The sequence below is a fragment of the Ictidomys tridecemlineatus genome, chromosome 4, assembly GCF_052094955.1.
Source record: "Ictidomys tridecemlineatus isolate mIctTri1 chromosome 4, mIctTri1.hap1, whole genome shotgun sequence".
In the NCBI taxonomy this organism is placed as follows: domain Eukaryota; kingdom Metazoa; phylum Chordata; class Mammalia; order Rodentia; family Sciuridae; genus Ictidomys; species Ictidomys tridecemlineatus.
In genome coordinates this window covers 29,112,994-29,139,573 of record NC_135480.1, presented here as the reverse complement: position 1 = coordinate 29,139,573, position 26,580 = coordinate 29,112,994, and the positions used below count along the sequence as shown (strand labels likewise).

Below are 26,580 nucleotides of genomic sequence, written 5' to 3'. Positions count from 1 at the left end.
CAGACAATTAGCAAGGTCCTGAGAAATGATGAATTGCCATTGTTTCAAATGAGGTAATAAAGGCTGGGTGGTGTGTAACAGGAACAGGAATCATCTACTCCAGTTCCCTCAGTGCTCAGCTGAAGAGCCAGGAAAGTTAAAGCCTTGTGCAGAGCCACAGAGGTTAGCACAGGAAGGGCTTGGGAGGAATTCTCTACACTTTTTTTTTGGAGGAAATTTCTGTACTTTCAGTCCACTGCACGGTCCTTCACCTGGCATGATTATTTTTTTGCAGACAAAATGAGTGCTTTAACTGATGTGCATGTAAAGTAATAAGTCATACTGAGTGTTTATTATGTGCTTGGCACAGAGCTAAATACATTATCTCATTTAATCCTCACAATGAGCCTGTAATGTAGGTCTGTTAAGACCACCACATTTTTCACATAAGATAGCTGAGATTAAAGGGTTTAAATGATGTGTTTAGAGTTTCCTGGCCAAGTAGCTGTGGAGCCAGGGTTCAAATACAGATGTGGCAGGTTCTGAAATGCTTGCCCGTTAGCCACCATGATATACAGCTTCCGCTGACTCACAAGGGCATTTTCACAGCAGATGGAGTTTTTCTTTCTTGCATGATGAAGTGATTCCACTCAGGCCAACTCTCATCACGTCTTAAATGTGCCTTAGGGTAGATATAGATTTCAAGATGAAGCCAGAGTAGATCTGTTTGGATTACTCAAGGAGTTTTTCTTTATTGAACATTTGCTCTGAGTCACTAGGACTCCTTCTGAGGAGGGAAGTGAACAAAGTCTTTTGAGTTTTCATCTCTCAGAAAGGCTACATTCAAGACACTGCCCACCTCCCCCCACACACTCTCCACATTAGGATTCATGGACTCCTCTCATGCTTAAATTACCCATGAAGTAAAGGATGAGAATTGTAGGGTTGTGGTTTAGCAAATTTGGACTGTCTTGCTGAGCAGGAGAAAGGGGCAAAAAAAGAAGGCAAGAGAAATGGAAAATGAGGGGTAAATGGAAAGGAAGTTGGATACCCAAAAGATAGAATATTGATCTAGGAGGATTATTTGGGGACTAGAAATCTAGGGCTGCCTCTTGTCACCCTCTAGGGAGGACTGTACGTGACAGTTTATACAGAATGGTTCTGGTCTACAGTTGGTGTCCCGAGGTTATGGTCAATAGTGCGCTTTTCATTCTCAGAGTATCCCAATTTGGATGACAAGTCCTTGACCATGCTGTCAATCCGTTTCACTCTTAGCTTTCTACCTCAGGTTTCAAGGAAGAAAGCTTGGTACCAGATGCTGTCATAAGTGCCAAGGACACTGGGGTCAACAGACACAGCCCCTTTCCCAAGGAGCTCGCCATACAGTAGGGGAGGCACATAATAGCTCTCTGATTTATGAAGCAACAACAGCAGGCATGGCAGGGCACAGTGGTAGGCAGTGAGCAGGGGAAGAGATGAGGCAGCCTGACAGGAGAGGGAGGGGCACGCACAAACTCTCAGTTGTGGCAAGGTGGCCTGGTTTTAGGGAAGCATAGTCACAATGGCTCTCAATGCCCAGATGCAGCACAAGATGCCCGCCCCCAGGTTATTTTTAAGAAAAGGGTTATCTTATGTTTGTTTGTTTTTTTTTCCCCCAAAGGACTTCATTTTATGAAGTGATCTACTGGTTACCTTATAATTTATTTATTTATTTACTTACTAATTATTTATGCCAGGGATTGAACCCAGGGGCACGCAATCTCGGAGCCACATCCCCAGCCCTTGTTATTTTTTTTAATTTTAAGACAGGGTCTTGCTAAGTTGCTTAGGGCTTCGATTAGTTGCTGAGCAGAAGGATCACACCTTGAATTTGTGGGATATGATGGGATATGACTCAGCCTCCTGACCTGCTGGGAGTATAGGAGTGTTCCACAGTGCTCACCTGATTACCTTAGTTTAAATAAAAGAAATAGGGGCAGGGGTTGTGGCTCAGCGGCAGAGTCCTTGCCTCACATGTTCGAGACCCTGAGTTTGATCCTGAGCACCACATAAAAATAAATAAGTAAAATAAAGGTATTGTGTCCAACTTCAACTAAAAAAAACAATTATTTTTAAAAATTAACCACTGAGTCATATCCCATCATAACCATTTAAGGAAGAAAGTGAAATTAGCTAAGAGAGAAAGAGAAATAGGACTGCCCAAAGGGTATGATCTGATGTTAAAAGGCTGAGTGGGGAGACCCAGCAAGTCCTGTCTGTTCAGATTCTCCGTGGTATTTCTGGGCAGCATTCTATCCTTCCAGGTAGGAGGCAAGATCCCTTCTGAAGTGGGGGCTGGGGTGGTTTATGATCTCTATCAGATAATTTTAGTCAAAGAATTTTTTTATCACCAACTCTAAGATAGAAAGGCAGTGGGGAGATTAGGGTATATTTTTAGTTCTTATGCCCTGCCAAAGTGCAGAGAAAGCCTAGTTTCTAAGCCTACCTTGCAGAGAAAAAGAAGCAGGTGAAAGGAGGGCAGGAAAAGGTCCACTTGTGAGACCTAAAGAGCCCCATCATTCTAACAGAAGATTATCTTTCAACTTCATTGATGTCAAGTTGTTCCAAAGCTACTATAGGAACCAAGGAAAAAAGACAGTATACTTTAACCTTGTTGTTCTAGTTAGGAAAGAGCTACAGGTGTTATGAGCCTGGAACTTTGGGTGAAATACACACACACACACACACACACACACACACACAGAGCTCACCACATCACACACAGAAGGCCAATTAGAGATGGAATAATGTCAACTAATCCTGACAATACATATATGCTAGCAACCCTTCTGGAGTTTTGCTCATCCTCAGAGTTTACAAGAGTACCTGGCCCCAGGAAAGCAGTCAATACTTACTGAGTGAATGAATGGCCCACCCTGAAACTCCTTGTTCTTCCTCATCCCACCTCATCTGAAGAGGCTGACTCGAGATTTCAGGATGGCAACCTCCTTCAGTTTTGCTCCTCTAATGTCTGGTCATCACAGTCTAAATTACTATGATGGCAACCTATTTTCTTAAAACCTTTTTATTTTTGAAATGTGATAATTTCACAGAACATAATACGTTGCCTGTCACCCACCCCCCAGTCTCCACTCTTAATTATGTTATTATGACACCTGTCATCAAATAAACTTCTTCATTCATGGTTGAGATTTTAAATTGAGTCAGGTAGTGATAAAATTGTCTCAATCCAAAGAGAAAAACAAAGTTGGATTCCTACCTCAAACCATACATCAAGATGAAATAAAGACAAACCTAATGTGAAAAATATTAAAATAAAAGATGTTGAAGCATGTATTTATGATCTTGGGGTGGAGAATGATTTTTTAAACAGAATGGATTTGATTATATGAAAACAAACATATCTTTTCAAAAAGCACACCGTTAATGTTAATAGGTGACAGATTGAAAGAAGATATTTTCAATGTGTAGAACTGACTACAGTTATATCTAGAAGGTACAAGAAAATGCTGTAAAAACAATAATAAAATAACAGAGAACTCAATTAAAAGTAGGCAAAAATTATCAATAAATTATTTACATAATAAGAGAAGAAACAGTTGTCCATCTTACTTAATAAGAAAGACACTAAAAATAATGCCATAATGAGTTTTTATTTTATATCCATTAGATTCAGAAAAGTTAAAAAGGTAGATGATATCAAATGCTGTTAAAGAGAGAATATTCAAGATTTTTTTTTTCAATATTGGGGATTGAACTCGGGGGTGCTCTATCACTAAGCTACATTTCTAGCCTGCCCATCTGTCTTTCTTTGTTTCTTTCCTTCTTTTCTTCCTTCCTTCCTTCCTTTCAAATTGAGACAGGGTCTCACTAAGTTGCCCAGGCTGGCCTTGAATTTACAATCTTCCTTCCTCAGCCTCACAAGTAGCTGTAATTGCAGGTGTGTACCACCATGTCTGACAGATATACAAGATTTTAACAATCACACCATTGTGTAAAAAAAAAAAAATAAAACAGAGCTGGGCATGCCTGTAATCCCAGTGGTTTAGGAGGCCAAGGCAGGAGGCGATCAAGTTCAAAGCCAGGCCCGGCAATTTAGCGAAATCCAAAGCAACTTGGTGAGACTCTGTCTCAAAATTTATAAAAGGGATCGGGATATGACTCAGTGATTAAGCATCCCTGGGTTCAATCTCTGGTACCATAAATAAATAATAAATAAATAAAACAAGAAACATTTTTTAGTGCCATAATTACACAAAGCTTAACACATAAACAAGAGAAAAAAATTAAAAGACATACCCCATATACATACATTACACATATACATTTATCAAATACATTAAAGATAGTGTCTGAGGGAGAAAAAGTTGGGGGAATAGGAGTGGGGTTTGGAGATAAAGGAGAAATAAAACGAAATAAAACTTAAATGAAATAAAATAAGAGGGTTGTCTTTCATGAACTAGGGACAGATTATGATCTAAGTGAATGATTCACTGGCCTATCTGCACCAAAGTTCCAAAATAAATAAATAAATAGAAGGAACAAGCCTCAGGGAGATTTTCCCTCATAATCCCTGATTTACAAGGGCAGCCTACCAACCTCTGAAATGCAAAGTCTCTAATTAGTTCCAGTCCAGAGATGACTGCGTTTCCAACTGGAGGCAAATTTGGGGATTTTAGTCACTCCCAAAGAGTGTTGATCTCACAGATGTTTAAGTGTCTGTCTTCATTCTTTTCAGCCCACACAGATAAAAGGCAAGACCACCCCTAAGAATTCATTTCCAAGGAGACAGTTTGAAAATCATCATTTTGACAAAAAGAATTAGCATCATCAGGGGGTTAGGAAACTGGCTTGAAGACCAGGAAGGAAGTCAGAGATTTACTCACAATTGACTGGATGTTCTTTTAAGTAATTCTCCCCCTGCCTGTAGTTTTCACACTGGTAAAGTGGAAGCATCCACTAGCAGGGAATTTGTAGAATGTATTCAAAGAAAACTGAAACAAGTATCAAGAGAATCTTTAAAATTCTTGTGATTATGAAAATAGGTATCTTGAGCAAGTAACAGGTTGAATGTAATGGAAATATCTTGATCAGAGCTTATCTGGAGTTATCTTTGCAGGCGTTTATTTTTTGAAGGGGGAAGTGTTTAGAGGCTTATAATATTACCAAGCAGTGAACCAGTCACTTATAGGCACTGAATAAACATGTTTAGAAGAATGTGGGGCCAAAGAATTATTTTGTGTATCCATCTCCATCAGGCTTCTGAGGAAGAGAGTCAGGTCCAGCCTTAAAGGCTTCATTCTTTATATTTTGGCAGGGCTGGGATGGGCTGGGAGATATCATATTCATTGCACTGACATAACAGGATAAGATGCTAGCTAATATGATAACAGCATGAGATGAGAGTTAGATGATCTCAGGGGCTTGTTGGGGAAAATGAAACCAGTCACTGAAGTGACAGTATAATTACACAAGAATGGGATTGGCTGAGGGGGTGCGTATACCTTTCCCAAAGCAGTGAGTTTTGAAATTTCATTCTGTTCTCTGTTCTACTTCTCACGTTTTTTTCCCCCTAAAATTAGTTGTACTATGTTGTGAATCTCACTAAACTCAACTCTTTTCTGGAAAAGGTGAAGGGGATCGAAACTGATTTAACAGCTGGAAGGGAAAGATGGGTAAAGTTGCTGGTAAACAGTTTGGCAATATGGGTACCACCTATTTGTCCCACTAATGAATATGGTAAGATAGAGTCAGAGAAACCTGAGTTTGAATTCCAACTCTCTTACCTTCTGCATGGGTAGCCTAAAATGAGTTTCTTCACCTCTCTGAAAATACAATTCCATTCCTCATTTGAACAGAGTTCAAATGTCTAAAGATTTAAGAGCTAATATCCACATAACAGCAGACCCTTCTTAATTTAGAAGTACACCATTGGTTCCTGGGAGTCTCACCTACATTCACAAACTACTCAAAACTGCAAAGTGCCCTGACCTTCCACATCTGCTTCCCACTGAGCATCCTGGAGATGCCTTACAGATGTGGCTAAGCACAGCCAGAAGACAATGCCAATGCCAAGCATGGTGATCAGCCCCATGATGACTCAAAGTTTTGGGAGTAATTTGTTATGCAGCAATAGACCACAAATACAGATTTCCTTACAGGGTGAGGTTCTTCATACCACAACACTGATGTGTTGGAATGGCTTTGGCACTGGGCAGCAGGCAGAGGCTGAGGGACTTTGAGGAGAATGTTAGTGGAAGCCCAGAGTCTTAGTGGAACCCTGTTAGTGGAACCCTGATGGTCTTTGAGAAGGTTACAGGGGGAAGGACTCAATGGGAAATGGGAAAAATGTTATTGAAAACTGGAGGAAAGAGGTGATTGTTATGTAGAGGCAGAAGCTTAGTAACACTGTTAACTGCAGTCATGTGGAAAGAAGAACATGTGTGGTACCAAGAACATTTCCTGGTAGAATGGGGTTTCGTTATTTGTTTTTTCAGTGCTATGAATGGAGCCCAGGTTCTCGTGTATGATAGGTAATAGTTCAACCATCGAGCTACATCCCCAGTCCTCCTGCAGAGTCTTGAAAATTCTAGCAATATCTTCTGGCTAGATATGCCAAAATGTGAAAAGAAAGGGATTACCTAAGGAAGGATTTAGGAAAGGAAAGAAAGAAAGAGAATCTAGAACTAGCTAGGTTCTAAAATTCCCAGCTTCTCCACATGGCAAATGATGCTAAAACAAAGAAACTGTTTCCAGTCATAGATTAACTCCAGAATGCTACCAGAAAAACATCACCAAATGATGAATGAAGTGAGAGTATGGCTGTAAACCCCTTTGTTTAAACCTTAAAAAGGTCTAAAGAGTTGATTTAGGGGAGCATGCAAACATAGGGTTTCAAAGATGGCTTAGGGTATTGTACCTTAGCAGTTTCAACAGAGGGACTCCCCCATTAGAGGAAAAACTTATCTTGAAGAGATTTGTGGGTATCAGTTTTGTCCAATAGAGTGAAATCCATTAGATTTACAGGAGACTTAAAGAACATTAAAGGTATTACATTGGCAATAACACTGCTAACATGGATACACAGGGTACAAAATGAAAGTGACCTTTGGGCTCCCTAAATTCTACTGGAAGGAAGCAAACCAACAAAACTACACAGCTGCAAACATGTGCTACTTTTAATATAAAAGGATGACTCAGAGAATGGAACCAAAGAATCCAAAGGGTGAAGTCAAAAATCATAGAAAGTTGTTCCCATGCAAGAGTAGACCTGAGCTATATCAAGGAAATTCATCAGATACCAACCTGGATTTAAGTATGCTTTGGCTGAGTAACTCTTCAGGTACTCCTATCTTTCCTCTTTTTTGAATAAGAATGTTTTTCCCAGTCATCTGAAGCCTGCCCCATCGTTGTTTGGGGATTATAAATGAGTTATAAATATGCAGAGGAACTACACTTGAGGAGTTGTACTTCTATACAGGAGACTTATCTGTACCCAAACCCAATTAAGGTGACAAGATTGTGGATTGACAATATAACGGGTTAAGACTTTTTGGGTCTTTGGGAAGTGAAAGTAATTGCATTAAGAGATACACAAATCTTTGGAGATCAAAGGGCAGACTGTGGTATCTAGCCGCAAAGGTGGCTCCAAAGATGTACCTCTTGGTATTTGTGCCTTTGTGTAATTTCTTCCCACATGGATAGAGCTGATCTTGGTAACCAATAAGCTGTGTTGGAAATGATGGTGTGTAATTTCAGAGTTTAGGTCATACAGGACATAGCATCTTCCATCTTGTCCTCTCTTGCATCCAGGGCTTTGGGAGAATTCAACTGTTATGTCACTAGGACAATCAACAGTATTGTAGGAGGTGGTGAAGCCCCCTGCCTACAGCACGTGTGTGAACCATGTTGGAAGCATATCCTATATTTATAGGTTAGCCTTCAGGAAACTATGGCCCAGTCAACAGCTTTACTAAAATCTCTTTAGAGCTCTAAGCCAGAGTGTTATGGTTTGGACGTGAAATGTCCCACAAAAGCTCACATACATGTAAGACAATGCAAGAAGGTTCAGAAGAGAAATGATTGCGTTGTGAGAGTCTTATCCCAATCAGTGGATTAATCCCCTGATAGGACTTAATTGAGTAGTAGCTGAAGTGTAGGGTCTGGCTGGAGGAGGTGGGAATTGGGGGCATGGATTTCAGGTATATATTTGTATCTGGCAAGTGGAGACCTCTCTCTCTCTGCTTTCTGATCACCATATGAACTGCTTCCCTCTGCCACACTCTTCCTCCATGATGTTCAGCCTCACCTCGAGCCCGGAGGAAAGGATCCAGCCTTCTATGAACTAAAACCTCTGAAATTGTGAGCCCTCAAAGAAACTGTTCCTCCTCTATAGTTGTTCTGGCCAGTTCCTTTAGTCACAGTGGTGAAAAAGCTGACTAAAACACAGAGATACCCAGTTGAACTACTCCCAGATTTCTGTACCACAGAAACTGTGTGAGATAATGTTTTGTTTTAAACTGCTACATTCTGAGAAAATTTTCTATGCAAGGGGTCTATCTCTGGATGTTTCCAAAGCTTCCAAATCTAGAGGGAATTGAATGGTTCTGATTTCCATGTACAGGGGTACAGAAGATCCACCTCATTGACACTGGCACACTATGAAACCAGAACTTTATGAAAACCCTTTGTAATAATTTCATCAGCTTCTGCCTCACAAACCCTGTCTTCACAGGGCTCAAACAAAGATTGTAAAGTGTCAGATACTGAACTGTACAGTATTACATTTTAACTCTGTCAGGATATAATTAAGAAGAAATAATAATAATGATAACAACAAGCCTCTCCCTCCTCTCACCAAAGATCCTAAATACACAAATGTCCTTTGAAGACATTGAAAAAATAGTTTCAGCCAAGTGAGGTGGCACATACTCATATTTCCAGAGTCCCAGCCTTTGGGAGGCTGAAGTAAGAGGATTACTTGAGCCCAGGAGTTCAAGGCTAGCCTAACAAAATAATGAGATCCTGTCTCAAAAACCAAAAACCAAAAACCAAAACAAACAAACAAAAAAACAACATTTTTTTTTCAATGGAAAAAGATTCCTAAATGCAATAATATGTTTTTAAAGGCTAAATTGCTTCCTGTTTTGCCAGGGAAGAGGTGGAAATAACCAAGTAAGAAACACTATTCACTAAATATACTAATGTTGGTGTTTGAGTTGGCATTGATTGCATTTTGTTTTCAGAATGGTGCATCAATCCTTGTTTCCAATGCAGACACAGAAATAATTTTCAGAGAAATAAACTGAAGGAAAAAAGAACTATATGAAATTGGAACAAAACAAACCTAATGCTCTTCAGAATTCTTTAGAATTGTTCTGAGGTTTAAAACAAAGTTTCTAAAAAATAAACATCTAACAAAATTGCTCAAAGATTAACCATACATTATCCATGCAGACACTCCTTGTACCCTAGTATTTTTATGAAGATCATCTGGAAATTCTAGCTTAAAATTATCTAAGGAAATCAATGGAAAACTGACACCATTCCAACCCCTTTCATTGTTATCAACCATATTCCCTCCCCTATGTAAAAAGGCCCTTTTCCTCTCCTCTCTCAATACAAAAAAAAAAAAAAAAAAGCTTTTCTGTGAATGAAAAGACATCAATATGGTCTAAATACAAGCAGCTAGACAAAAATACCCTATATATTTAAAATACATTTCAAAACCTCCTCTAAAGGGCCATTTCCAGCACTAACTATAATTTGTGCAGAAGTAATATTTAAAGCTTAAAAACATTCAATAGTGCAGGCATCTTTACAATAACCCATGAGATAGGTGTTACTATTGTTCGACTTTACAAAGTTCATTTATTTTTTAAAGATGGAAAACAAAATGATGAATTAACTTGAGTATGACCACAATGCTGATTCAGTAATGGTCCTAGGATTTGGGAGACCTGGGCAATAAGTTTTCTAACACCAGTCTTTTAAAGAGTCATGCAAAGATTTGGCACTTCAATCCTTTCTCTTGGAACCTAATGTGAATCTAGAGGGGCTCCTTCCATAAAGGAGTGAAGGAGTCAGACTGGAACTCTCACTGGACACATACTCTGGATATCTCAGTCTAACTCAAGTTAGGCTCTCGGGAAAAGGGTCTGGGCCCCTAGGAGGCAGGAATGCAAATAGACTTTGCAAACAGACAAAGCTTAGGATGGGAAAAGTTTGCTTGCACAGCCTGACTCTGAGATTCCCTGGGCCCAGGAGAGAGAACAAACATAGCCCTTCTGGGGCCGGTGGAAATCCTGAGAGGTCAGGTTCAGTATGGTAAACCACACGGTCCTGGCACCTCGTAGAACACTTGGGACTGTCCACCCGGACCCCAGACTAGAGGAGGTTTATGGGGAAGACTGACACCTCCAGGGAGGGAGCGGGGGAGGCGGGGCCCAACGTCCGCCCCCGCAGCGAGCGGGAGACTGCATCCATCCTCGTTTTGCCTGGGATGCTGCGATCCCGAGTGGCGGAGCTGAGCCCCGCGGGAAAAGCAGAAAAGGGCCGTTGCCACTTTAAGTGACTCAGGAAGTGAAAGGAGGACGCCTGACGGTGAGAGGAAAGTGGAACCGGGGCGGTGCGGGCCGGCGGCGGCCGCGATCTCCCCGGGCAGCGGAGGTCGAGCAGCGGCGCGGCGCAGCGCGGGGGCCGACGGGGCGCGAGCGGCCGCGCCGGAAGTGCCGGCAGCAGAGGAAGCGCTGCGCAGCGCCGCGCGAGGAGGCCGAGCCGGCGGGGAGGCCTTGAGCTCGCGGCCCGGCGAGGGCGGCCGCGGCCCCAAGCCCCGCTGCCGGACGCCGCGCGGCCCAGCCGAGTGGCAATTCCCGAGGAGGGGACCCCGGCGCCGGGGGAAGGAAAGAGAGGAGGCCGCGCCGAGGGGAGGCGGCGAGCCCGCGGGCCCGGAGGCCTCGGCCGCGTCACAGCACCCACATGGCCTCCGGAGTGGGCGCGGCCTTCGAGGAGCTGCCTCACGACGGCACGTGTGACGAGTGCGAGCCCGACGAGGCTCCGGGCGCCGAGGAAGTGTGCCGAGAATGCGGCTTCTGCTACTGTCGCCGCCACGCCGAGGCGCACAAGGAGAAGTTCCTCAGTCACCACCTGGCAGAGTACATCCATGGCGCCCAGGCCTGGACCTCGCGAGCCGGCGGGGAGGGGGCCGGGAAGGAAGAGGTCGGGGCCAAGGTGGAGCAGGACGGGGAGGTAGAAAGCGAGGCGGGGGAAGAGAGCGAGTCGGAGGAGGACAGTGAGTCGGAGGAAGAGAGCGAGACGGAGGAAGAGAGCGAGGACGAGAGCGACGAAGAGAGTGACGAGGACAGTGAGGAAGAAATGGAGGATGAGCAAGAGAGCGAGGCGGAGGAAGACAACCAAGAAGGAGAGTCGGAGGCAGAAGGGGAAACCGAGGCAGAAAGCGAATTCGACCCAGAAATAGAAATGGAAGCCGAGAGAGTGGCCAAGAGGAAGTGTCCAGACCATGGGCTGGATTTGAGCACCTATTGCCAGGAAGATAGGCAGCTCATCTGTGTCCTGTGTCCAGTCATTGGGGCTCACCAGGGCCACCAGCTCTCCACTCTAGATGAAGCCTTCGAAGAATTGAGAGTAAGTATTGGGTATTGAAGAGCAGAGGCCTAGGGGTCAGGACAGGTGGGTTTCAATTCAGATGACCTCGCAGTGACTACATTGACTTGTCCCTCAAAAGCTAGACTATTCAACTTCCTGGGAGCTGTTTTTATTCACCCTTTTTGGTTGAACAACTTTGAGAATCACTTGAAGGTATGGCCATTAACCTGAAAAAACATATGTGTACACATGAAATCTAGTGTATAATTTCTGAAAAATTGCAAGCCTCTTGCCTCTGGATCCCAGGCAAAGCATTCCTTAAAAGTTTTTGACTCCCACTTTGGTCAGTCTCCAAAGCACCATCATTGTCAAAACTACTGCCTTGACGGAAGAGTTTTTGATAGAGGGATCTCTGCTTCCTTAAAAACAGGAAACCATGATTTTGTCAAATAAATCCAAGCAGTGATTCCTCTGCAAGGAATACTCCCTAGGGTAGTGATTTTCATAATTACTTGATGTGAGCCTTGGATGCTGCTTTTTGGTTCTTCGTGTGTGAAACTTGGTAGGAGTGTAAGAGGGCCAAGGCCAAATGGGGGTAGAAATGAAGGTTATCTGTCTGGGCTTTTACTTACCTTGAACTTTGCTGGTACTCTTAAGAATAGTGTTTTGCAAGTAGTAGAATTTAGTAAATATTTGTTGAAAAAATGAATTTGCAAATGTATTTGTATTTTGGATGCTCTCAACAAGCAAGAGAAACTGATGTTAATCAAGTTGAGAAGTTTGTGTGATCAGCATTAAGTGATCACTACATTAGTAAATGTCAAATTATGACAACTTTTGCTCCCTAAGCAACCTTACAGTTGCTAGCATTGAGATAACAAAAAATTTTTTTGGTACTGGGAATTGCATCCAGGGTAGTTTTACTAAGAGCCACATCCCCAATATTTTAATTTTTAAATTTTGAGGCAGAACTTTGCTGAGGGTCTTGCTAAGTTGCTGAGGCAGGCCTCTAACTTGTGATCCTCCTTCTTCAGTCTCCTGAGTCTGGGATTGCAGGCATATGTTATTGCACCTAGCTGGATAACATATTTTGATAATGAAAATCCCTTGTATTGACATTTTTCCTTTATTATTGCTATTATTATTGTAAAGTACACATTCAGAAAGTATGTAAAAACATGCACAGTAACAATTATAGAGCAAATAGTGATATAACTTCCACCCAGGTAAGAAGTAGAATATTACTAGCAATATTGACACCACTTATACACTTTTCCAGTTACAACCATCTCTCTCTCCCTCATAGGTAACCACTATCCTGACTTTGGGGTAGTTTCCTTGCTTATCTTTATACTTCTACCACGTATATATGCATTCCTAAATTTATTTGAACTTGACACTATTGGTATTATGTTTTTATTATACATTCTTTTGGGTTTTGCTTCAGTTTTTAAATGCAAGATTCATCCATTGAGTGTGATTCATTTTCCTTACTGTATTGAAGTCTATTTTATGAATATGCTACAAGTTACCTATTCTGTCATAGATGAATATTCTTGAAGTTTTGGACTGTTACAATGTCAGTATAAACATTCTTGTTTATGTGTCCTGGTATATGGTTACTTGTGTTTTTAAATAGATTATGAATCTGGGAGTGAAATTGCTGGGTCACAGATTATGCCTATCCTCAGTAGTATTAGATGCTACCAACTGTTTTCTAAAGTGGTCGTACCAGTTTGCACCTTCATGAAGAGTATGAGTTCTGCTTACTCTATATTTTCACCACGACTTGCTGTTAGAGTTTTTCATTTTTGTCAATCTTATGGGCATTTAATGAATGGTATCTTATTGTAGTTTTTATTTGCATTTCTCTGGTTACTTATGACTTTGAGTATCTTTTGTATTTCCTCTTTTCGTGAAGTACACCATCAGATCTTTTGCACATTTTCTAATGGAGTGTGTATCTTTTTTTTCCTCATTAATCTATAGGAATTTTCCATATATTTGTTCTTGACTTCCTTGTTGTTTTATATGGGTTTCAAATATCTTCTAATTTGTGTTTTTTCTTTTTTTTTAAGTTCTTGAATGAAGATTTTAACAAGCTATAATTTATCAATACTTTATGGTTTGTGCTTTTTTGATCTTATTCCACTTAGTAATGATTTTTTTTTAGTGAAAGTAGGAGTCCGTTTCATTTTTTGCCCCCCATACAGATAACCAGTTGCTCTAACAGCATTTATTGAAAAAGAACACCTTTTGCCACGTGTGTGTGGTATGCCTGTAATCCCAGTGACTTCCAAGGCTAAGGCAGGAGATTTGTAAGTTCAAGGCCAGCCAGGGCAACTTAGCTGGACCTTGTTTCAAAAAACAAAAAATTTAAAACAAGCCTGGGATTTTAACTCAGAGGTAGAACACCCCAGCACTGCCAGAAAAAAAAAATAAATGCCCTTTATATGCTGATCTACTATGCCATCTCATATATCAAGTGTTTGTGAGCGTGTATCTTAACTCTTCTTTTCCATACTGTTATAGTATATTTCTCTGTGAACAAGATGTTTTATCAGTTACCATAGCTTTTAGTATCTGGTGGAGCAGGTCCTTCTACTTTGTTCTTCTACAAGTGTTTCAGCCAGCCTTATTCTTTACATTTTGTAGAATTATGCTATATTTTAAAAAAATATTTGTTTGTTAGTTGTAGTTGTACACAATACCTTTATTTTATTTATTTATTTTTATATGTTGCTGAGGATCGAACCCAGGGCCTTGCACATCCTAGGCAAGCACTCTACTGCTGAGCCACAACACCAGCCCTATAAAAAATTTTTTTCAAGATTTTTTGGAGGTATTTTTTGGGTATTGTATTGAATTTATAAACCAATATAAGGAGAATTAATACCATTACAATAAAAAGTATTATGGTCCATTTATTTAGGTTTTATTGCTTCAGTTATAGTTTTCCTAAAAGATCCTTTGTGAAGTTTATTTTATATATTTCATAATTTTATATTGTAAAAATGTTTTTAATTTTTGCTTTTTAATTACGGATAGGAATTTGATTAGATTTTCCATATTGAGTTTTTTTTTTTCTTCGTACCAGGGATTGAGCTCCAGGACACTCGACCACTGAGTCACATTCCCAGCCTTATTTTGTATTTTATTTAGAGACAGGATCTCACTAAATTACTTAGGAACTCACTAAATTTCTGAAGCTGGCTTTGAACTTGCCATCCTCCTGTCTCAGCCTTCAGAACTATTGGGATTACCGGTGTGCGCTACTGTGTCTGGCCTCCATATTGGTTTTTATATTAAGCTATCTGCTAAATTCTCTTACATATCCTAATAATTTATTTGAAGTATGATATATTTTATAGTTTTTAATAGATATGTTTCATCAGATTAAGAAGATTCTATTTTAGTCCTAGTTTGCTGTTTTTCTTAGATATTTCTTAGATATTGAATATATCAAGCTATTTTTCTGCAATTGTTGGAATGATCTATGTTGATGTGATGAATTAATTGATTTACTTTTTGTGATTAAATTAAAAATCAGAAATATGTTCACATATCTCTGAAGCCTCTGTTCTTTGCTTCTTCCACTAGCTGGTAACCATTTTTATTGATTCTTTGCTTATTTGGGTTTTTTTATTTTTTGCTTGTTTGTTTGTTTTGTAAATAGAGGTGTGTACATATGTATATGGCCTTATTTTCATCTCTTCATGTTTGTATGTTTTATAATTAAATCAACTTTGCATTTCTGGGATATATTTGACCCAACTTGGTTATGATGAAGTATCACTATGTTTTTGTAATTGGTTTATTAATAATTTATACAGTATTTCTTTTTCATTATATTTATCAGATTGCCTGTAATTTTTGTTGAGGGGGGATGCTGGGGATTGACCTCAGAGGGGCGTAGGGCCTAATTATGTCTTAGAGGCTGGCCCAGAACTTGTGATCCTCCTGCTCACTAGGATTACAGGTGGGTGCCAAAGCCCCTGTCAATTGTTCTTTTATTGTACTGTTCTCATGAGATTTAGTTGTCAAGGATATGCTGGCCTCATAGTCTAAAACAGGGTATAATATTTCTGACATGTCCTGTTCTCTCAATGTTCTAGAAGTATTTTTGTAAGATTGGGTATTTCTTCCTAAAAGTTTGATAGAACTAACCATGGATGTTATCTGGACCTTCTTTTCCCTCCCTCCCTCCCTCCCTTCCTTTGCTGGGTTGGATCAAGCCCTGGGCCTAGAGCATGCTAGGCAAGTGCTCTATCACTTAGCTAAATCCCCAGCCCAATCAGGACCATTCTTTTCTCATATGTAGCTATCCTCTGTTTCTTTTAAGAGCAGTAGGCATGTTGATTTGTAATCTACCTCTGATAATTCCAATAGGTGAAGCATTTATAGAGCTCTATCTGCTGGTGTTTTTGATTTTTTTCTTTGAAATTATTTCTCTCTCTCTCTCTCTCTCTCACACACTCACACACACACACACACACACACACACACACACACACACACACCTTTTATGCTTGACTGAGTAACTGAGTTGCCTTTAAAATATTATTTTGGGGGGCAGGATATGATGGCATATGTCTATAATTCCAGTAACTCAGGAAACTGAGGTAGGAGGATAGCAAGTTTGAGGACAGCCTCAGTGACTTAGCAAGACTCTCAGCAACATAGTGAAACTGTCTCAAAATAAAAAAGTACTGGGAATGTAGTCAAGTGCCCCTAGGTTCAATCCCCAGTACCAAAACAAAACACCAAAAACTGTGGAGGCTCTTGAAGACTTGAATGAAGCTGTTTGTCAGTAGAAGATTTTGGCTTGCTTTTAAAGCTGAGGCCTGAGAATACAACTTCTGTAGAACTCCCTTAAACTAAAATTAATTTTTAGAGGTTTCTTGGGCCAGATTTTCAGGAGGGCCTTCCCAGGGTTACAGTCTCTTTTTAAAGATTTTTCTTTCATTCTCATTCCTTCTCTATTTTGTACAGCTTCAAAATACTCCCTCCAGTTCTTAGAGGTTCAGATAATGGCAAATTTACTTTTAGTTTGCCTTTACTCTGGATTTTACTCTTTGACAAGGGTTGGAAAGGTGGAAAGTCTCAAGTCTATTATGAAAAGGATCTCCTTTAAATGTTTCAGTCCAAGCTGGCCATAAGCTTTGCTTTCTTTTACCACTTCCTCCCCTCCCACCTCACCTTCACTCCCAGCCAAATGCAGTCCATTTTCTGGTAACTAATAAATATCTTCAGATCTAGGGCTACTTCTTGTAACTATTTATTCTAACATTGAAACATTATTACTAACTAAACTATAGATTTTATTGAATTTCACCAATTTTTCCCTGATGAGTTCTATTTCAGGATCCTATCCAAGACCTCACATTACATTTAAAAATTTTTGATGATCTTATTAGTTTTGAGAGTGTTAGGTATTTTGTAGCATGTTTCTTAATTCAGATTTGACTAATATTTTCTCTTTGGTGAAACTATAATTATGTTTTTTTTAAAAAGAATATTAAATACCGTTTTGTGCTTTTTAGCACTGTTTCCTAGAAATCACTCCAAAGATTTATTCCTCCCAATTTCCCTCCCTCCCTTGCAGATGCAAATACTTGATTATGTATTCATTAAATTAAGATACCATGCTTTTTAACATTACAACATTGATTTGGTTACTTTTCTGAAATCTGTTTCTGGATCTTTTTGAGTCTTCTCCTTGATTATATGTCATATTTTGCTGATTCTTTTCATGTCTCATAATTTTTCATTTAATGCCAGACATTGTGTTTAAAAGAACTTTTAGAGACAAGTAATACTTTTTTTCTTTGTTTTTTATTTTATTCCCTGTGTGTATTTGTACGCATACTAAGAATTGAACCTAGGGCTTCACATATATTTTTTTCTATATAACTCATATAACTATTTTTTTTCTCTTTCTCTTCAGAAAAGGCACATCATTTGCTCTCTTGGATGTAGGGGAGGGACTAAGACTGGGGAGGGACTGATCATTCTGAATCAATAAAGATTTGAACATAGTGGGAGCTTAATTGCAACTTTTGTTTCAGTTCTCCTCTGGTTTAAAATATTTAAATGAAATACACATTTGCTGTTAGTCAGAGAGTAAGTCTTTTGGATTATTAAAAGCGATTCAGTGTGATGATAGGTAAAAGAAGATTGTTGTTTTACTGCATTCATTCGTTTGTCCAATAAGTATTATTCATTAGCTGAGAGTAGTACTCTCTAAAATTGGGGATATAGCAGTGAACAAAGTGGAAGACGTCCCTACTTCTGCTGGAGGTTTCATTGAATTAGAGGTAAATAGAGAAGAAAAAATAAGCAAAAATTTGTGTATTATAAATTTAAAAAATTAAGCATAAAATGGAATTAGAAAGGTATGGGAATTATCCTAGCTCTGCATCTTACTTTTTGACCTTGGACAAGGTATGTAACAGTTTGACTGTGTTTCCACATGTCTAAAATGGATATAAGAAATAAAATACATTTTTTTTGTGAGAATGACATGACTTAACAGGTGATAAGAGACTATACCGTTTTTAGCCCTCCATGAGTATTAGTAGTTATTATTAATATAAAGAAGCTATTTAAACATATAAATTGGAGGAATTTGTACAATTCATGTTTTAATACCTCAGCACTGAATCAGGCTGTGAATGACTGGTTTTGGTGGTATAAGGCCACATTTTTGCTGAGGCTTGCTGATATTTAGGAAAAAAACAAACGTAACAGTATACCAGAATGGGAAGAAAACCAGAATTATTGTACATCAAGAGAGGAATAGGTATAGAAGCAGCCTGCTTAGGCCAAATAGATAGAAGTGAACACCCTGAAGAGGCTCAACCCTTCATCACTGAAACACAGTTTTGCTTTTCTCCTTGTCTTTGCTATATTGCAGTTCAACTCCATTGGATTTAGTCTCTGGAGAATTTTATGGGCCTAATATTGAACTGAGCCTGGACTCTAGCTTTACACTAGAAAAATAGTTACACAGCATACTTGTCACTCATCTCGATCATGATTTCTCAACTCAAATATGCAGGTTTCCCTTACTTTATAATCTCTGGCTCCTGGTCATTGAGACAAAGGAACTTCATCTAATTTATAGATTTCCTGATATGGAAGTTCTCATATTGTGAAGGGAATTTACATTTAGAGGTACATTTATTGAATTTTTTGTTGCAGCAAAAGTATAGTTAATTAGTACTCTTGACCAGTAGGTTCTTCTTCTTTTTTTTTTTTTCCTTTCTTTTTGTGGTGCTAGAGATTGAACCCAATATTTTGGGCATGCTAGGCAAGCACTGTACCACTGAGCTACATACACCCCCAGCCTCTTGATCAGTAGTTTTAAAAATTACTTTGAATATAATCAACATTAGGCAAAATGTATTTTAATTGTGACCTTGTTCATACCTGTATGCACGCATATGATATACCCGTTAGATAATTCAAATGGAACACTGTTTACTTGGCTGCCTATGATGTGTTGTATTTCTGTTCTGTTCAAAATTCTAGATCCTCCCACTACATTGATTTCATGGCACACTATAATCATGTCCTGTGGTTTGAAAAACACTTGTCTAGTTCACCCTAAAATAATCTGAAGAAAAGGAAGAGTCTTAGAAAATGGCAAAGGGAGAAGTGGTTGGCATAATTTAGCAGGTATATAGCATCTGAAGAGTTCTTAACATGGCCTTGCTATGAACAATTTCAAAGGTTTGGAAGCCATACCCTCTTGCCTTTGAGTTTGCCTTTAAGTCATATTTGGGGAGAAATAGGTAAGTGATATTGGGAACAACTGTAGGGGGAAGTGGAGTAATTGAGGGGGTACTGGGAGCGGTAGCAGGATGGTTGGAAGGATAATAGGTATATGCTCAGAACAACTGACTCCAGATGGGCTGAAGGTGGAGGGATGCCATGTTGTATCCCATAGTGGTCAGTGGTGCCTGTGGTAGGGAAAAGAAGGTTAAAGGTGTACTATAGTGTACCTATTTATATATTTTTATTTCTTCTAATTTTCTGAAAGGATATAGTACACTTTTTAATAAGAGCATGAAGAATTGGCTATACAGTAGTTTGACAAGTGTCTTTTTATTCAAAATAAGAAAAAAAATCTAAGGTAAAGGAGATGGCTTGGTATCATTAGTTGGAGCCACTCCTAAATGGTTCTCTGGGACTCCCACTTTAGCCTAACGTTCAGAATGCGCTTTCTTAACCTGTTCTGTCTTAGAAATGAACAGGACAGGCAGTGTCCTAATTTTTTAGAGTTTACACTCTAGTGTGGGTGAAGTAGTTTTGGATGATGATATGTACTATGAAAAAAATAAGTCATGGTTATGAAAGAGTCAGTGGTGTGGTGGGTATGGAGGGCATCTCTGACCATATAGTATTTGGGCAGAGACCTGAAGTATGAAATCTTGCAGAGATCAGGAAAACCTTCTATTGTGTTATCATTCAGTGGTGCTTACAAAGTCATAGCAGAGACAATTGGTTTGGTTCATAAACTTCCTAGAAGGGATTATTTGGCTTTGGAAGTGAGAGATTGACATTGTTCTAGCAATTGTAATGCAGTGTTAGCACAAATAGAAATACTGTATGGCTGAATCTGTGCTTATGGAGATCCATTTTTCAGTTACATTTTTCAGGTGATTTGATATTAACAGTGATGGAACTTTATTAGAGAGACTACAGGGCCTCTGCAGGGTTAGGTGGAGTAGGATACCCTCTTTTCTGTGGTATCCTGTGAACAGATAGTGTCTCTTACACTAGTCTGAAAATGTCTCTTTGCCTTTCCCTCATTCACTTTTATTTTCTTTTAGCACACCATAATTGTGTCTTGTTAAGTGTTTGGACTCTTCTACAATCTTAAGTGTTTGGACTCTTCTACAATCTTTTTTTTTTTTTTCCCCCTTGGCTGGGGCTTGAACCCAGGCAAGTGCTCTACCACTGAGCCCTTTCATCAACCTTAACTCTTAACATTATATTTTATAATCTAAGAAATTTTTTAAAGGCCTGGGAAAAAAGAGGTTAAGGCAGAAAGGAGGGTGAATGTGAAGTCTAGAGAGATGAACTTTGGTGTTGGGAGGGCAGCAAGGAAGCTATTATAGGATAAAGTGGAGCGAAAGAGGAATAGGAGGTGAGGTCTGCAAAGTAAACTGTTTCTGTCTTGACTCCACATTTGAATCACTTGTGGGTGGGGGTTGTTTAAAGAGTAACTGTGATTAGTTTCATCCTAGCCAATCAAATCAAAATTTCTCAAGATGGGGCCCAGGGATATGTGTGTATATTTAAATAAACTTCTAACTTTTAGTATTGTTTTTTAATTTTCATCAAAATTATACAGATAGCTTAAGAGAATTCCTATATGCTGAATGTTGTTTCCCCTATTATTAACATCTTACTTTAATGTGATACATTTGTTACAGTTAATGAACCAGTATTGATACATTATTAACCATAGTTCATAATATACTCATATTTCCTTAGTTTACCCCAGGGTCCTTTTTCTGTTCTAGGAGTTCACCTAGGATACCACATTATGTTTAGTCACCATGTCTTCTGGGTTATTAATTATTATGTTTTGGTTCTGGGGATTGAACCCAGGTGTGCTTTACCACTGAGTTACATCCTCAGCTCTTTTCTAATTTTTTTTTTTAAATTTTTGTGACAGGCTCTTGTCAAGTTGCAGAGTCTCACTAAGTTGCTGAGGCTGGTCTTGAAATTGTGATCCTCTTGCCTCAGCCTCCCAGTCACTGTGATTATAGGTGTGTGCTACATGCCCGGTTGTAAATTTTTAGAAAGACAACCACAGTAGTAAGGGTCCATACAATTAACATGACTTTTTACTGTCAATATCTGAGAGATAGGGGATCTTCTCAGGTTCTGAAATTTCTGACCCTCTTTTTCTGTGGTATCCTGTGAATAGTGATCAGCTAGTGTCTCTTGCACTAGTCTGAAAATTTATCTTTGCTTTTCCCTCATTCACTTTTATTTTCTTTTAGCACAGCCTAATTCAGGAATAGTGATTAAAAATAATATTACTTGGGCTGGGGATGTGGCTCAAGTGGTAATGCGCTTGCCTGGCATGCTCAGGGCACTGGGTTTGATCCTCAGCGCCACATAAAAATAAAATAAAGATGTTATGTCCACTAAAAAACTGAAAAATAAATATTAAAAAATTCTTTCTCTCCTCTCTCTATAAAAATAATATAACTAGCTAGCACCTGTATACTATCATGTGTAGGCATTTTTTAAGTGCTTTGTATATATTAACTTTTGTAATCCTCATGACAACCCCAAATGTGCATTCTTCTATTATATCTACTTTACAAAAGAGGAAACTGACGCATAAGAGAGGTCAGATACTTGTCCAGGATCATACAGTTGGAAATTGGCAGAGCTTAGCCTAGGGTTTGAACAGCCCACCTTTAGAGAAAAGGTGCAGGTTTTTCATGCTTTTTCTCCCAAGACTCCAGTGATCTCCTTTTTCTCTTCCTTGACCTTCCAGTTAAATTGAATGAATTGAGAGGCATTTTATACAGTTACACAATTGATTTTCAGAGTAAGCTTGCTGATGTATTGGGTTCCTCTGGGGATAAAGGACTGTATACCTTTGACACCAACCTTTTAACCACAACATACTACATGGAGTTTTCCCTGTCTGCCTGTCCATTAGTGTAGCCAGTTCAATTTGGGATGACAGCCCAGTTTCATGCACTTAACTCCTATTGGTTTTTTTAATATCCAAAACAGGGACTAAACTTGTGGTAGGAAGGAGTGCAGATGTTCATGGACCTCTCAGAAAAGGAGAGTATAGACAAAGAACCTGAAACAAAAGCTTTAGCCCTGATACAGGGAATAGAGAGAAGTCCTGGCCCTGGAGAGTTGGATCCTACTACATGTGTATGTAAATGTGTATGTATGTATATATGTATTATTGTGATAGGGATTAAGCCAACATGGCATTGTGGGGGTGAGTAAAAGTTGATACCTTTTTTAGATGTCAGAACTAATCAAGAATGAAAAAACAGAATACTCCAAATATATTAAAGGCTTAATCCATAATTTATAGCAAATAAGCACATGGCAATGACTTTGATGTATACTCTAGTATGCTAGATAATTCTTATTGAACATTTAATTATATATTAAACTCACTTCAGATGTGTTTAGCTAGTTTTCTTTTAATCAGTTAGTAATTTGTTTTTAACTTTAGTAATGGTATTACAGAAAACTTCCATTATAATATGTCCAAACTGTAACATATAGTTAGCTTCAGTTTCAGAGTCTTTTATTTTTTAAAGTTAATTTTATTTATCTCTGTTTTTGAGCACTTACTTTGGTGAGCTGTGTAGCACATACTGAAAAGAATAAGAAGAGGTTTTTACTTTAGAAAGCTTGTATCCCAGCAGGAATGAGAGTCTTTTTTTGTGTTAAGTATTAGAAGAGAGGCACAACAGTATGATATGTGACTTTAGAGAAAAGAAAAAATATTTTTAGTTGGAGGGTATGGAACCAGGAATGGTTTCTTGGAAGAAGTGGTATTTGATATAGGCTTTAAGAGATGGGTAGGGCTGGGCATGGTGGCACATGCCTGAAATCCTGGCGGCTTGGAGCCTGAAGCAGGAGGATCATGAGTTTGAGGCCAGCCTCAGCAACTTAAGGCGGTCTTAAGCAGCTTTGTGAGACCCAGTCTCAAAATAAAACTGGCTGGGGATGTTGCTCAGTGGTTAAGCGCCCCTTTGTTTAATCCCTGGTTCTAAAAGATTAAAAGACGAAATAAATAAATAAGTAAAAAATGGGCAGGGTTTTACAAGGTAGATAGAGGCTGTTCAGGTAGCCCTTCTCTCTGATCCCATAGCAATAGTTTGTGCACTATTTTTTTTTTTTTTAGTAGTAGATGGATACCATGCCTTTATTTTTATTTTTATGTGGTGCTGAGGATCGAACCCAGTGCCTTCCACATGCAAGGCAAGTTCTCTACTATTGAGCTACAAGCCCAGCTGCTTGTGCACATTTTTGTCCCACAAAATATTGTAAACTTTTTCAGTATTAACTCTTTCCATGTCTGTCCTCTATGGGTTAAGGACTATATGTTATTGATCTTTGTGTTCCTGACACCTAGCACAATGCCTGCTAAATAGTTAAATACATGTGAAATACTTAGTAAATGGTATGATATGAAGTTTAATAATTTCATCTTAATCCTAGGACATTAATGAAGGCTGAGAGTTTGCATAGTGGCTTAGCATATCAGAATTTATATTGAAATTTAGTTCAGATACATCTAAAGTAATGAAATAACTTGGGAAAATTCAAAATAACAGCAACTCAAACAAGATAGTTATTTATTTCTCTCTCATGTAAAACAAGTCTGAATGAAAGAAGTCCAATAAGATTGGAAGAACCATGAAGTTAAGAGGTATTTAGACTCTTTCCTGCTCCTCTTTGTCATCCTTAGGGTGTAGTCCTTCTTATGGACCAAGATGACTGCTGAAGGTGCAGCCAGTTCTTCCAAATCAGAAAAGTGAAGGCACACTCCTCTTTTTAAAGGAAGCTCTCCAGCAGCTCTCCCTTACTCTTTTCCTCTTTGTATTTTAGGTCCAGTGAACCCTTGCAGGGTATAACCAATATTGAGTGGTAGATTTTGAGAATTGAAAATGCTTACCTTTAGCTGAGGTTATGACACTATGGAATGTTTAATTATGTGTAAACTCACTTCAGATGTGTTAGATTAGGTAATTTTAGTTCAGGTAATAATCTTTTTTAACTTCAATAATATTATAGAAAACATCCATTGTAATATGTCCAAATTTTTAAGATAGTTAACTTCAGTTAACTGTCCCACAGTATGTCCAGCTAAAAACTGAGGTTCTGTTACTAAAGAAAAAGTCTTTGTCCCAGTTGTCTTTGCAGTCTGTGAGTTTGATTCCTGGCACTTGTACTTCCTAGCTATGTCATGTTAGGTGATTCATTTGGCCTCTCTGAGCCCTGGTTTCTTATTCTGTAACATGGGCATAATTGTTTCTCATGAGTGGGTTATAGTGAGGAGAAATAAGATCACAGATCTTGTAAGGAGCTTAACATGGTGCCTACAGTATAAGAAGATGCTTAGCAATTGTGGCTCCTTTTTATTACCATTAAAGAGCCATCTAAGGTTCTGTTCTGAGTTCAGTTCTAGACAAGTTAGTCTGGCAGCAGTAGATGTTCTGGACACCAAGTTTTCTTTGGGTGAAAACTGTTCAGCCCCCTCTCCTTCTGCTCCTTCTGCCTGCTTTAATCTGGTGAGTTGATAGGCTGTTGAAAAACTCATCTTCAGAGAAGCTCCTATATATTTCAGTGTCCTGCTGGTGCCTTATGCATTAGCTAAACAAAACACAGTTGGTAGGTCTAATTTTAGGTTCACAAGTCTTGCTGGTTGTCCTCTTTAGATTTTGTTTTTCATTTTGAACTGTGGGAAATTTCTATAGAAGACTATGGGAGGCTGAATGTAAGAAGTCTAATAAGGTTCGAAGGACCATGAAGTTAAGAGGTATTTAGACTCTTTCCTGCTCCTCTTTGTCATCCTTAGGGTGTAGTCCTTCTTATGGACCAAGATGACTGCTGAAGGTGCAGCCAGTTTTTCCAAACAGAAAAGTGAAGGTCACACTCCTTTTTTTTTTTTTTTTTTTTTTTTAAATTTATTTCCATTAAAGAGCCATCTAAGGTTCTGTTCTGAGTTCAGTTCAAGACAAGTTAGTCTGGCAGCAGGGGTAATTTACCCTCTACTTTTGGGTTAGAAAGTATCCTGTATTTTCTCTCCCTTAGGCAGTTATGAAGAGAAGTAAGGGTAAGTTTATATAGGCACCTATACTCTTCTCCTCTTTGTATTTTAGGTCCAGTGAACTCTTGTAGGGTATAACCTGTATTGAGTGGTAGATTTTGAGGATTGGAAATGCTTACCTTTGGCTGAGGTTTTGACACTAAGAGACAAGTAGAAACTTTTCTGTTGAATTTTGAGAATGTTCTATAGATGAGAAAAAAATAATAGCTGTCATTTATTGAGCAGTTTGAGATCAGTTGCTTTTCATACATTACTTAATGTGATCCTCAGTATAACTCTGTACTAAGCTGTTTTGTTATGATTCCCATTTTATAGGTGAGGAAACTGACACTCAAAGAGGTTAACTTTGGGTGGGTGTTACCCAGCTTGTCAATGGAAGGACTAGGATTTGAATCCAAGTCTGATTTTGAAGTATATATTCTTTCTAACATCTCATTTGCCTATATTCTCAATTATTGCCACTCTCATTAAGCTTTCTAAGTTGCACTGACATATTCTCTTGATGTTTACTATCTATATATGAAGGCATTTTTTTATGTAAATATTCCAAAATCATTTTTTCCCATTTCTTTGAAGATTTTTTCCTTGCTGTTCTGCAGTATATTTTGATTATTAACAAATGGTTTTATTCATTTTTTTTCTATTCAGTGCTTCTCTAGCTTAGTACCTGCTACTTAGCAGTCATGATATATCATTATTCAGTTAATACTAACAATAAATAACCATTACCAAAATTTATTGAGAACTTAGCGTATACTAGCTTCTGTACTATAAACCTTTTTACTTTTTTTTTTGTACCAGAGATTGAATCCAGAGGTGCTTATCACTGAGCCACATCTGCAGCCCTTTTTATTTTTTTATTTTGAGACACGTCTTGCAAAGTTGCTTAGGGCATACCTAAATGCTGAGTCTGGCTTTGAACTTGTGATCCCCCAAGTTCCTGGGATTGTAGACATGTGCCATCATGCCTGGCTGGTACTATAAACTTTTTACACATTATTTCACTTAATTTTTACCATAGTTTTTTCACATACAGTATTTATTTAAGGTATGTTTATATGTTACTTGAAGTTAATGACGTGATTTTTTTTCTTTTAAGCTCTTCGCTTATTCAACGTATATTTATTGAAGGCTTGTAATTTGCCAGGTGGAAGCTG

The 26,580-nt window shown here is 38.8% G+C and overlaps 1 protein-coding gene across 5 annotated transcripts in view; it reads left to right on the top strand.

The window, feature by feature from the left end:
• Positions 1–10,474: 10,474 nt before the first annotated feature.
• The window catches only part of Trim44 (tripartite motif containing 44), a 112,619-nt gene continuing 96,513 nt past the window's right edge, over positions 10,475–26,580 (top strand). For 2 of the 5 annotated variants that reach the window (XR_013437623.1, XM_078046230.1), the window contains exon 1: positions 10,491–11,622. Coding sequence is in view for 4 of the 5 variants with exons in the window: in XM_078046230.1 (XP_077902356.1) it covers positions 10,957–11,622 (666 nt within the window). In the remaining variant the exon portion in view is untranslated. Of the gene's footprint in view, positions 11,623–26,580 lie in introns of all 5 variants that reach the window. The other 3 variants (XM_078046232.1, XM_078046231.1, XM_005327399.5) reach the window with 3 other exon arrangements.